The 12,905-nt window shown below is 52.9% G+C and overlaps 4 protein-coding genes across 4 annotated transcripts; 1 reads left to right on the top strand and 3 right to left on the bottom strand.

The window, feature by feature from the left end:
* Nucleotides 1–462: 462 nt before the first annotated feature.
* Nucleotides 463–3,040, bottom strand: CGGC5_v012108 (uncharacterized protein; the record flags this gene model as incomplete). Its single annotated transcript, XM_066152643.1, has 3 exons — nucleotides 463–1,054; nucleotides 1,105–2,109; nucleotides 2,304–3,040. The coding sequence occupies 3 exons, from the start codon at nucleotides 3,038–3,040 to the stop codon at nucleotides 463–465; spliced, it is 2,334 nt and encodes a 777-aa protein (XP_066008053.1).
* A 439-nt stretch (nucleotides 3,041–3,479) lies between these two features.
* CGGC5_v012107 (Neutral protease 2-like protein) lies at nucleotides 3,480–4,612 on the bottom strand (the record flags this gene model as incomplete). Its single annotated transcript, XM_032030924.1, has 2 exons — nucleotides 3,480–4,342; nucleotides 4,411–4,612. The coding sequence occupies 2 exons, from the start codon at nucleotides 4,610–4,612 to the stop codon at nucleotides 3,480–3,482; spliced, it is 1,065 nt and encodes a 354-aa protein (XP_031889503.1).
* A 2,532-nt stretch (nucleotides 4,613–7,144) lies between these two features.
* Nucleotides 7,145–8,987, bottom strand: amdS-1 (Acetamidase; the record flags this gene model as incomplete). The annotated part of the gene is made up of 5 exons (XM_032030923.1): nucleotides 7,145–7,254; nucleotides 7,306–7,446; nucleotides 7,500–8,156; nucleotides 8,219–8,630; nucleotides 8,691–8,987. The coding sequence occupies 5 exons, from the start codon at nucleotides 8,985–8,987 to the stop codon at nucleotides 7,145–7,147; spliced, it is 1,617 nt and encodes a 538-aa protein (XP_031889504.1).
* Nucleotides 8,988–10,779: 1,792 nt separating this feature from the next.
* Nucleotides 10,780–12,454, top strand: liz1-6 (Pantothenate transporter liz1; the record flags this gene model as incomplete). Its single annotated transcript, XM_032030922.1, has 5 exons — nucleotides 10,780–10,851; nucleotides 10,905–10,955; nucleotides 11,008–11,111; nucleotides 11,168–12,215; nucleotides 12,287–12,454. 5 exons carry the CDS (start codon nucleotides 10,780–10,782, stop codon nucleotides 12,452–12,454), a joined length of 1,443 nt encoding a protein of 480 aa, XP_031889501.1.
* Nucleotides 12,455–12,905: the final 451 nt, after the last annotated feature.

Raw genomic sequence — 12,905 nt, 5'->3', positions numbered from 1 at the left:
GACATTATGACTTAGCAACAATAGATCGAGAGGGAGTTTTGACGAATTCCGAAAACACTGGTAGCTTTCATATAATCATGCACTTTCTCTTGTCCCGTTCTCGGCGATGCCGGCCTAAAGTGGCTTTTCTATGACCATCTGTCACGGGCTAGAGCCCGGCCGAGATCTCCGGCTTTGCCGGAGCAGCTACCGAGACCCGGCTCCGCCGGATCCACCATTCCGCCGTAGCACACCGCCTAACCCCGGTGTGCTTCACCGCTGCTAGGCGCCTATCCCTGTAAAGTCCTTTCTTCCTTCTTCAGCTTAGAATAGTCAATCGACGGCACCTCTACGTTGAACAAGCCTAGGGGCCAGCCCCTTACACCATCATCCCGCACCACAAATCAAATCAAAAGCGATGCGCGTTGCAATCCTTCACCAGAGTCAATATTCTCACTCGTGTGGTCCAGGCTCCCTATGTTTCTACGCCACTCCCTCCTCGCTTCCCAATGCAATCAAACCATGAGTCACGGTTGCGTTCTCCCACCCAACCTGACTGATCTCGGCAATGTTGATGCGGTATGCGACTCCATCGGATCTGCGTGCAACTTGCAATGCAACTCGTTTCTTCTCGAAATCTGGGGGTGCCGTGTTTTCTGCGATGACTACAAATTCGTACTCTCTGCTCTTACTTGCACCAGCAGCAAAGCTTTCTTTGCATCGGCCAGTTTCGCCCACTTTTTTGCCATTAGAGTCAATGATGTGCTGGACATAGTATGCGTGCTGGTTTCTCTCAAGCGGGTTCCAGCCAGGCTGCCAAAGGTCTGACTTGATGGGCCCCGTCACTCGAAAACGCGCCGAGTCAGCCCAGAAAAATAGAATCTGATCTTCCGGTGTTCTATCGAGTACTTCAGTCGTCAAAGCAGGATAGTGATGCTTGACCACATCCAGGAAAACTGCAGAGCTTCCTCTTGCGACAGGTGGGTTTTTAGGATTATCCAAGAACAAGAGGCGGACTTGAACTAGTCTCAATGGTTCGCGTCTCAGAATGTAGCAAGAAATGACGGGATCCAGCCTTTGTTTTCGTCAGTGATTTTAACCATTGGTTTTCCTGGCAGAGCTTACCCGGCTTCAACATGGCGATCTTCAATTGTCAGCCCAATAGGGCCTTTCCAGCCAATCCAACTCCAGCTGGGGAATGGGACCTTCTTCTTAAGAGATGTCATCGGTAGAGTAGTCAGGGCTGTACGCCTTCTCACCCCCTCCAAGTTTGGCTCCCAGCATAAGCCGAGTTCGAATCTTGAAGTCGGCAGGCCCCATAAGAATTGCTCTCCTGAAATCTCTTGTGCCTGTTGAATGATAGCCGAGAAGGCGTTGTAAGCATCACCTTCCCCAGTGAGCTCTCTGTTCGAATAGTCACGTGCGAGGCGATGCAGCTTGTGCCACATCTGATCACCATCCATCTCAGACGCGTACCGGTCTCTGTATGCCGAATTGAGATAGGATTCGGAACCTGACAAGTTGAACCACGAAACAACTGCAGAAGCCTCCGAGTTGGTCTCCTCACTCCAGTGTGACTCGCAACAAGCCCAGGTGATTTGCTCGTCAAGGAACGTTATGCTCCTTCGTGAGACGGCTCGTTCTTGCAATGTCCACCCTCTAGAGGACCACGTCGTCTCCGAGTTGAAGTTTGCAAAGCGGCTCGATGTATGGCTCAATGTAGACAACAGGGATATCTCCCCCTCGGATGTTGATGTTCGCGTTGTGATTTCCTTCTGCATTCGCTTTCGGTCGGTTGAAATGCCAGGTAAACCGGCGTGAGAGTCTTTGCCGCTCGCAGCAATGATGGTGAGCAGGGCATTGGCGTATATGTCCGCCATTTTGCCGATCTGCACTGCTTTGTCCTCATCGCTGTCCTGAATGATACAGAGAGCATCTACCCATATGAACCGAGTCCCCATATCTTTCGTGAACTTGCAGGCGTCCTCAATGGTTTGAGATAGGTTGCCTTTTAGCGAGTCTTTTTTTAGTAGGTTGTTGCGATTCGCCTTGAATAACATCTTTTTCTGGGGGGTTTTTCCCCACACGTAGCTCAAAGTCATGTAGTTCAGACTTTTGAGCTGTACGTTTCTGCGTTCCACAATTGCCATCGTTTCTACATCTATGAGGCGAAACAGTGGCATATACCCAGGAATATTTGCAACATATAGTTTTGTGAAGAGGTTGCGCCAAAGTCTTGCGATTCTGAGACAAAAGACAAACAAAAGGCTTCGATTTCTGGTCAGTCTTTGATGAAAACTTGCGCAGTAACGTAACACACTGACCTGGAGCCTACACCTCCGTCTTGATCTTCGTCTCGATCTTCCACTTGTGCAGAACCACACGATGAAGTGTGCGTTTCCTTGCAATGTTTAACCCATTGAATTGGAAGATGCATGTCCACCTTAGATGGCCTCTTTCTCCCCGCAAAAAGGATGTCGCCTGGGTTATGAGGGCCTCCAAAGAAGGTTTCCACTTTGAAGGAATCCTGCGATCTTGCGGCATCATACGTCTGAAAACAGTGAAATATCCGCTTCCAAGACGCCTTCTTGAAGCCCACGCGTCCAGGATTTAGTCCGTTTGTGCTGTTCTCGTCGAACGGAATGAAGTAAATCGCCAGACGTCTCATGATGAACTCCGGATTCGCCTCTCCGGGCTGAGCTCCTTCCCAAGCAGTAGCCTTCGGAGGTTGTAAGGCCCCGGCAATGTCACATGTAGCATAGCACAAAGGATCCTTCAAGCCAACTGCCTCTAATTTTGTCAGCTCATCTTCATACTGAATAAGGACCTCTTCGACAGCTTTGCAAAAGACACAGGTGTCCGCAGAGGCACGGATTCGGTCCGCACGACCCAAGGTCCAACTCGGGTCGCCATCGATGGGTTGGCCAAACTTGAGAGGGAATCGGTCCTCAGTAGGCCTTTCGCCAGCGTTGAGAGAGTCGATCTCGGCTGCAGTAGGATTGCGGAGGTAGCTAAAGTCGATGAGAGAGCAATACTCGCAAAGCTGAGTGACAGAAGCCATCTTGGCTGGAGTAGGTACTTTAGAAGCGGTAGGTAAAATCATTGAGATTGTTTCCCTTGCGCGGAGAAACCTTCAAAAGTAGTCAGGCTCGAAGGCAAACAGGCTACAAGCGATAAATGGGTCAGGCAACCAAGTTCCACGAATCCTTATCTGATTGGTGATCTGAAGTGGGCACATGAAGGCATTCACTTGGCACGCAGCCTGATTTGTCGCCGGTGTAACATTGGATGCACCAGGAAAACCAATCGGAAGCTCAGGAGTAAAGTCATCAAATGCTCCATTGTTTCTCAAAGTATGTAACTGAAGGCGAGAACAAATTAACTACATGAATCCACCCAGATGAGCCCTTCAGCGAGGCACACAAGTACCGTCAACCTCGCGCCTCCCATCCGGTCACCACACCCCCTCTGATCTCGTGAAATTCGTAAGTCGCAAAGACTTAGCCGACGGTGCAGCCACCGAGGCGGACGCTCTCAGCGTACATCTCGTAGGTGTCGGCGTTGGCGGCAGCCCTGGTAGCAGACAGAGCCTGGGCAGCGACGTAGCCGTAGCCGTAGTCGCCGGTGCCGTACAAGTGGGTTATCTCGTGAAGAATGCTGCCGGCGCGGTCGTAGTCGTCGCCGGAGCACTGAGAAGCAAGCTCGGGGAAGCCCCAGAAGCCGTTGTTGGGGCAGGGAACGATGACGTTGTCGTCGGGGACGGTGTACAGCAGGGCGGAGCCGTCGGTGCAGTCGCTGTAGGTGTCCGTGCAGGAGATCTTCGGGGAGGTGGTCTGGACGCCGGCAACGTCGTTGTAGATGGTCTGGACCTTGGAGACAACGGAGGTGGACTTGAACCAGGTGGTGTAGTAGTAGGAAGAGGTGCCAGCAGCGGTGGAGGCGGCCTTGGCCATGGAGATGGCGTTGCTGACGCTGGTCTTCAGAGCGGAAGTCTGAGAAGCGGAGCAAGAGGAGTAGGTGATGGAGCGCTTCTCGACGCGGGAGCGGGTGGGGCTGTTGCGGCGGGAGATGTGCTGCTCGGCGACAACGGCCTGGTCGGGAGTGACCGCGACCTCGCCGGAGGTGACATCGTCGCAAGAGGCGAGGCTCTTGAAGTCGGCAGGAGCCTCGACGCCAGTGGCGTAGCGGAAGCCCTGGATGGCGGTGATCTTAGCCTCGTCGATGCCCTCGAGCTTGTAGCTCTTGGCGGCGTTGACGGAGACGGTGACAGTCTCGCCAGCATCGATCTTCTGGAAAGCGCTGGCGTCAAGGCCCTGGCGCTTGTAGTTGACGTAGATGCCCTGGAAAGGGAGAGCGTTGCCCTCTGTGTCGAGTTAGTTCATACTCTGCATGTAATAATCTGCCAATCGTCGGATTGGAGTGTGAACTTACCGGCATCGGTCACAAGGAGATCCTTGGTGGCATGGTCGCTGAAGACCGTGTTGCCCTTGAAGACCTGGAGAGTCTCGGAGCCGGTGTTGGTGACAGCGACGCTGACAACGTGGGCATCAGAGTTGGAGATCTGGACCGAGAGGGGGCAGGTGGCCGAGGCGGCACCAGCCAGGAGGGCGACGGAGAGGGCTTTGGCAACCATGTTGATCGATGGACTGGAGTGTCGAGCGGTGGCTGGAGAGACAAGACAAGAATCCGATGTTGAGCGAACACTTCTTCGCTATATATACTCGATGTTCCCCATTCTTGGCATTCTCAACAGCCGTTCACGAACATGGGCGCAGATAAGGCGTACCGGAGGCATTGCCACGTCAAGGAGGTGAATCCACGTTGAAAATCATCATGATGCAGCTTCTCAGCCGTTGAGAGTCGTAGGGCCGATGCAATCTAAGCTTGTTTTGGAAGGAGACGAATCAAGGGTACCCTCATGCAAGACATATGGGCCAAGCATGAGTTTATTCAAGAAAAGCTTCGGAAAGTCCAGCCAGGACGAGGAGGTGCGGACGCACGGTGGGTAGCATGCATGGGACAGGCAATCAAGCAAATCAGTGGGGTGGGTAGCGATGCATCTTGTGATGTCGGCATGTGGGCGGGGAGAAGAGACGGGAGCACGGGAAGAGGAGCAATTGGGTGTTTATGTTGTGGTTCCACGCTTTCCGCTAAGCAAGTTAGGAAGGCTCATTGCGGCGGTTCATCTCAAAAATGGTAGGTGCCATGGGGTAATATCCAGGGGCAGGGAGCCAGGGACCAGCGGTCGAATCATTAGCATGGATTACATATAAGATATACACAAACAGGCGGAGTATTGGGGTTCTGCGGCGATGTCCGTTATCAGTGCGCTTGATTCAAGGTTATTTTTTCAGTGTTCCCGTCAAAAGCTACGTAAAGTTAATCGCGGTAGCTCCCGGCGCGGAGCCGGGAATAGCGACGAGATGCCGAGGCAACGAACTGCTCGGATATGCCCCATTCGTGTGGATGTTGTAGTCCGGGTTTGTGTCTTGCCAACACAACCTTTCGTCTTCACTGATGGCTTGTTTTCGCAGGCAAAGAATGCATTGAACAGAGCAGTAACTTGCAATTTGAACGAGTGGGTTAAATGTTGAACGTGTCTTCAAGATGGGCTGCAATTGGCGAGCGATAAAATGGGATGAACCTCGGCCATCAATGATCCTAGTCAGATGAGGGGACAGGCCAGCAGTGAAAGCACAGCCGGCGTAGGTCCACTTGAGCGATGTTTTTAGCAGTTCGGGAACGGCCGATCATACCAGAAAGGAAACTGAGATGGGATAGAAGCGGAAGCCTGAGGATCATGCCATGTCGGCGCTTCGCCGTCACCGACTCAGGAAGCTTGTCCATCATAGCACTAATTGCACTGAGGTAAATAGTGAACATCCCCACCATTTTTCAACTGCTGATCCGCTCTTGTTGCTCGTCCAATCATCATATTTGGAGCCGGCGACTCAGAAAATCCATCTTCACTTGTTCCAAGACTCAAAAGCCACGATGTGTATTGCAAAAAGAAGAGAAACATTCAAATGACGTTCAATTTAGGTCCGCATCCTGCATTGTGGGTTGAAGATGGCAGTCCAGCCAAGGGCGGCCAAGATTCTTGGCTGGCGGGATGTGATCGCCAAGGGTCTTGGCCAGGTGCATCAATCGTCTTGGCCGCATGACCCCCGGTTCGCTGGATCGTTTGCGAGGGGAAGAGCAAGGGAAACAGATTTTTGAAATGACGATTAGTTGCCAGTGGCTCGCTCCAATCTCACCTGTTTTGCCTTAGATCATGCCACCGGCGCTGACGCCTTGTCATTTGTTAACAACATTTTGCGACCGTAGAAATGTTGTTGCATGTCAACATGAAGACCAAAGACAATTTGCGCAGTACAATTAAGGAACATAGATCGGAAATTTTTACAGATTTTCACGTCGCTTTCGGTGCAAGCAAATGATAAGGCCTTCATCTGTCTTCATCTTAGGGCTATTATCCAAATCGAGAGGGTTCACCAAGTTTGCTGCAAGGCTTATGACATGCATGGCATGTAGTACTTTTGAATAATTCCGTGAGACATGTTCACTAAGTCTGTTAACGATGATCACCAATGGCGTGAAAGGTAGCACCTGCCAAGCAACCAAATGACACCATATGCAACCTCCATACACCAGATGTAGGTTGAGAGAGCCCGGATGTCGATAATAAGTAGTATGGATTCATGCATTTCCCTGCGTGTACAAAAAGCAACGTCCTATTTTCCAATGGCATGACCTCTACATGGCGATGCAATGCATTTAGACGCAAGTTAGCTGGTTGCTCTGTTGCTATGATGAGGTTTATCCCTGGGTTCCTTCATGAGGAAATAATTGCTTGTATATTTCATAAAACGCCAGGCAACCTTAAAAGCATCCTGTTTCCCAATCATGCTAAGTTTGCGTATTTAAGAACACACTTACGCAAGAATCGGTTTCTGTTACTAAAAGAAATTGAATCCTTCACATCAAGATAGACTGAAACTTGGGCGGTGGTTATCTTCACACGAAATTATCCCTTTTTAATTTTCTTTTGCTTTTTCAAGCATTCTTGGACGCTTGCGGATTCGCAACTCATCCAAATGGGATAAAGCCACCTCGAAGTTGACGATAATGAAGACGTATTATTCTATTTGTCTATTGACTCTGTTCAAATAACCTCTAGTACTTGTTTGACCATGGCGATTGCCTTCTCTTCCTCTAGGCGTCTAGCAATAAGTTGCAAGCTGATTGGCATTCCATGAACATCGTTCGGGTCGTCTGCAATAGTGGTTAGCGATGATAGATGAATTCTTATTTTATTGTACTCACATTCGGCATGAACTGCTTCGCAGACCGGTCCCAACGGCGTGTCTCCTGAGCTGGGTGCGTCCACACTCTTATCCGCAGTCAAGCCAGTAGGGAAAGACACGCAAGAATAATCCAGCACGTTGTAGACACCGGTATATCCCACTGCATCATTGTTAGCACCTTATTCTCACTTCTAGTCAAAGGATACAACTCACCATGCTTGAACGTGCCGTTCTTGACACTTGTAAACGGCGTTGTAGGGCACAAGATAGCGTCAATACCCGCTGCAACCCAGCGATCGAGGTACCTCTTCTGGAACGCCGTCCTCTGCAGGTGCAGCTGCCACATGTCATATGTGCCGAGCTCCTTTGCCTTGGAGTAAGCCGCCATCTCAGGCCTCCACGGCTCTTCCGTCTTGTCCAGCTCCTTCTTGATGGAAATACCGCCGTCTGCGACGAACATGCGGTCGAGCAGACTCAGTCCCTCCTTCTGGTCCTTCGGGTCCCACTCAACAATCTCGTGACCTGCTGTCTTGAGCTTCTCGACGGTCTCATGGAGGGCGCGTGCAACGGGAGGAGTCGGCCTGACCATGCCGTCGTTCCACATGACAGCAATCTTAAGCTTGCTGGGGAGTTCGACATCTCTCCACGCGATGGGGACGCAGCGAGGGTCATATTGCCACGTTTGGCGGTTGACGACTGTCTTGCTGTAAAGCTCGAGGTCGGTGATGGTTCGGGTCATCGGGCCGTTGACGGACTGGACTGCCTCTTGGCCGCCCATGCCGGATCGGCAGCCGAGAGTGGGGAAGCGGCCGAAGGAGGGGCGGAGGGTGAAGATGCCGGTGCACGCGGCCGGAATGCGCAAGGAGCCGCCTGCAAAGCTTCTTGTTAGCGATCAAGACGGAAGATTATTCGGCAGAGCTTTCGGGACGTACCAATATCAGTGCCGATGCCCCAAGGGCTGCCTTTCATCACGATGAGAGCAGACTCTCCACCCGAACTTCCACCACTGGTGAGATTCCTGTTCCTCGGGTTGACCGTTCTTCCAAACACATTGTTGACTGACTCGGCAATCATCATCGCGGTAGGAACGTTCGTCTTGACGTAGAACACGGCACCAGCCTCTTCCAACAGTGTCGCCAGCGCAGCATCGTACTCGGCCGGGCTACCCACGTGTGAGGCGATTCCTACAGTGGCGTCCAAACCCTTCAGATTGAAGTTGTCCTTGAGCGAGATCGGCAATCCGTGGAAAGGTCCTACTGGCTTGCCGGTGCGCTCCAGGTGCTCATCGAGAGCCTGTGCCGTTGTGAAGGCGCGGTCGAAGCATGTTTCAGAGAGGCAGTTTGTCTTGAAAGCGATTGTCAGCGCCAGTCGATTCTATGTCAACTCGCGCAATCTCAGACTTACCAGTTGATGCGCCGCCGCAGCGCGCTTACAAAAAGCCTTGGTGACGTCAATAGACTTGAGCTCTCCAGACGCAAGCTTCGGGAGCAGCTCGGCGGCGTTGAGGTCAGTGATGGCGAGCTCTTTCGGGGTGAACCAGCCAGAGGCTTCAGGCCAACCCGTGACGTCCTCCTGGGACTCTGGAGGGAGCAGGTTCTGCGGGATGCGCCATTCTGAAGGGATCGATGATGCGAGAGCCTCGCGCTTCTTGGCACCGGCCAACTCCCAGGGAGCGGAACCTTCCGTTTTAAGACTGCCCATGATGTCGTGTTAAATTCGGGAACGATTTTCCGTATCGCGGCGCGCAAGTTCGAGTGTGCAAGACAGTTCACGATAAGAGAGATTCTTCAGCGCGCGCACCGAGACACGTCAAAGTTGTTAAATACAAGCACGCGCGGCTACCGGGGGCATAAGGATCCTCCTCATTGCGCAATACAGCACCGGTCATCGGTGATGGACTCGGGACGCATCGTCCGAGATCGTGCATCTTGCGAGGGGAAACGACTAGAGCGCGAGCTAACAGTGCTAGAACGGCGCCGCGGAGACTGTGAGGGGGGGCAGGGGATCCATTTCACGATTTGGGGTCAATCGCTGAGGGTGGGTGTCTCGGCAAGATAAGACGGCGGCCCGGGAAACTCAGCTCTGAGCACCCGTCCTGTCATGTCTGTTGTTACCAGGCTGCCGGGGTATCGTTATCCAGTCCCGGCAGTGATAAAGCTGCATATTTATCGATCACAGGAACGATGGAGATGCGGAGTCTCGTATGATGCATGAAACCCCGTGAGCAAATGCAGGCCGATACAGGTGTCTGGGCGCAGAAGACTGCGGAGGTGGTCGCGCTAGAGATGAGTCCCAAGCCGTCCCTCGGCCGGTTTGCAACCGTCAAAGATCCCGTCAAAGGCGATTTCGTTGAAGAAGCGCGCCAAAGACGGACGGCGGCGTCCGTTGGCTTTTCTTGCCGCGAATGGGTGAGTCAATGACGTACCTTGGCGCTACAGGGAGGAGACAAACAGACACAACGGGCGGGAAAGATTTAGGCGTCGTTAGTGCACCGGATGAATACCCCGAGCCGACAAGGGCTGTTCCAGCGAATATCCCCGCATCTTGTGATGTCTTAAAAAGGACGTGGTCAAGATGTTTCTCATGGCAGAGAAGTCGGTTGAGAGATTCTTGTCTATTCAACGTCCACGGGTAGCAGAGACGCGCTGTATCGAGCGCGAAGTGGGACGCGTCTAGCGATTCCGACTAGCCCTAATTCTCTCAACTCAATTCACGATTGATATCGCCGAGCGCCGATGACTCCAAACTCTGTCCTGAAATAATCGCCAGCCTCAATCGCCCCTCAACCCCCTCAACCACGCGGCAAACCGGTCACAGGGCTGAGCAATTCGGGGGGTGGTTGCACCGCGTATCTGGCGTGATTGAGCTTCACACATCAAGAGGCGCAACATCTTCAAGGGCCGCCTCAGACAGGGACCCCGAGAGCCGGGAGGTAAGCTTATCGCTCCTTTCTGGTTGGTGTTGAGACGATCGCACCCTGATGGGATCAGAAAGTGATAACGAATCTTGGAAGCCTTCACAGTGCCGCAGATCCGCCGAATCACAACGCTTTGCGACGGAGCCGACACGGTCGGTAATCAGAATAACCCCCGACGCGGACCTGCGATAAGACGCCGTGAACAGCGCAAGAAAAGGTCGCCGACAATCGTCTGAACGGTATTGCTCCCGCCAATTCTGCCGGGGCAACCACTACGAATCCCGCGAGAAGGAAGTCGTTTCTGGGGTTGTTGGGCCACCAAAGCAAGACCCTGGCCCCCTATCGCTTGGCTTTGCTGCCTTATCTTGACCCTATCATCGCAACAACGATAAGTCCAGGGCCCGGTCAAGGGAGCTCTGATAGTGGGAGAGACGACGTGACTCGGTGAGCTCATAAGAAGCCGAGACTGTTTCTTCGGTATTGCTACGATCTCCTGAGTGAAGAATGCCTGGTTTTCCGACTCCAAACTTCTTCGTAATTGGTCTCTGAGATCAGAGACTCTGGAAAGTCGTCAGGATGACCCTCGATAAGATTCGCCAGTATTTGCATGTCGAATACCAGCCCGGCGAACGGAAGCTCATCCAGAAGGTGCGCTCTTGCATTGGTGACAAACCATAACATGCCCGCTGATTGGATCCTAGATTGACTTCTTCATTCTCACATTCTGTTGTTTGAGCTACCTGGTCAACTACGTAAGCCCCACGCATCTACAACTTGAGGAATTAGTTTCTCACAATGGCGCAGCTTGACCGAACAAACCTGAACAATGCCTATGTCTCTGGTATGAAAGAAGAGCTCGGCTTCGTTGGCGACCAGCTCAACCAGATCAACACCTGCTTCACCGTAGGGTAAGTCATCTTCAACACCCCATCGCTTAGAGCTAGCACTGACGAAGCCCGCGTAGCTATGTCATTGGCCAGATTCCCTCTAACCTCTCTCTCCACTATGTGAAACCGCGATTCTGGTTCCCGCTCATGATGATCATCTGGGGCGGCCTCACCATGTGCACCGCCAGTGTGCACAGCCCCAAGGCCATCATGGCCATCAGATTCTTCCAGGGAGTCGCCGAAGCATCAACCTTCGTCGGCACGCACTACATCCTCGGAGCATGGTACACGGAGCGCGAGCTCGGCAAGCGAAGCGGCATCTTCACCGCGTCCGGCCTCGCGGGAACCTTCTTCGGCGGCTTCATCCAGACCGGCATCCACAGCAGCATGGACGGCCTCCACGGACTGAGCGGATGGCGCTGGCTTTTCATCATCGACGGCCTGATGACCATCCCGGTTGCCATCTATGGCTTCATCTTCTTCCCCGACACGCCGCACACAACTAAAGCGTTCTATCTCACTGAGGAAGAGCGCAAGCTGGCTGCGTCCCGCGTGCCCGAGATCCAGGAGAAATCGCCGCTCACCTTCCGCTTCGCCAAGAAGGTGCTGACTTCGTGGTACTGGTGGGGATTCGTCATGCTTTGGATCATCGCCGGAGAGACGGAGTCTTTCAGCACCAACTCGCTTCTAGGACTGTACATGAAGAGCCACCCGACGAATAAGTACACCATCCCCCAGCTCAACAACTACCCTACGGGTGTCCCGGCTGTCGGTATCGTCTCAACCCTATTCTGGGCAACCCTCACCGATTTCCTGGGCGGAAAGCGATACCTCGTCGCCTACTTCATTGGCATCACCGGCGTGGTCACTTCCATCATGATCCTCGTCGCCGCCAAGGACCCCACCAGTGCCAAGTCCACCTCTGTTGTCTTCGGTGCCTACTACTGGGCCGGTGCCGTGTACGCCTGCCAAGCGACCTTTTTCGCGTGGTGCAACGACGCGATGAGATACGAGGAAGGCGTCTTCCGCGGCGTGGTCCTCGCCGGTATGAACCTGGGCAGCAACGCAATCAACGCGTGGTGGAGCATCGTCTTTTACGGCGCATCGATGGCGCCGTGGTTCACCGTAAGTCAATTTCCCACCCGCAGGTGTCAAAAGTCACATGTCATAAGGCCAGGCTAACAAGCGAGTTGCAGAGGGGCATGTGGGCCATGATCGCCAGCTCCATTGCTCTGATCGTTTGGACCACCGGACTCACCTATCTGACGCACAAAGAGGATCAGCGGAGAGTTCTGCATGCCCAAGAGGCGGAGGCAGGGTCTGTTACCAAGGGTACGGATGGGAAGGATGATGATAACGTTTAATGATAATAGATGGGATGGGGATTCGGTAGTGGGTGGAGCTTCCTAGAGGCTATCGTCTCATAGCATCATGAAGACAATACAATTGACAGCATTTGATGAAGAAGGCATCAGAAATATTGGTTGAAAAGTATTGTGGCCCAAGACGATTAGCAATGAAGACACGATCAAGTGTCATGTCCTCAAGGTCTGGTTGATCTTCGAGTTGGACGGTTCAGCGTCACTCAAGGCTGTACCACCGTAGACGTGCCAGTAGGAGAGATCATTGAAAGCCGACCATCACAATTATACCGGGTTGCCCGAGTTTTTCGAAGAATTGACGGGATTCGGCAGAGTCTACCTCCGTCATGTTGGCCCGGGTGTAGAGCGATCTTCGCGCCTTATCATCTCCGTGAATGAACGGTCTCGCCCTGGAGACAGGAATGGCGGGATACGGGCTTGGCTAGCTCATCTT

Source organism: Colletotrichum fructicola, assembly GCF_000319635.2.
Source record: "Colletotrichum fructicola Nara gc5 chromosome Unknown KSG_Nara_v1_contig07, whole genome shotgun sequence".
NCBI classification, from domain to species: domain Eukaryota; kingdom Fungi; phylum Ascomycota; class Sordariomycetes; order Glomerellales; family Glomerellaceae; genus Colletotrichum; species Colletotrichum fructicola.
This window is presented reverse-complemented; position numbering and strand designations above follow the sequence as displayed.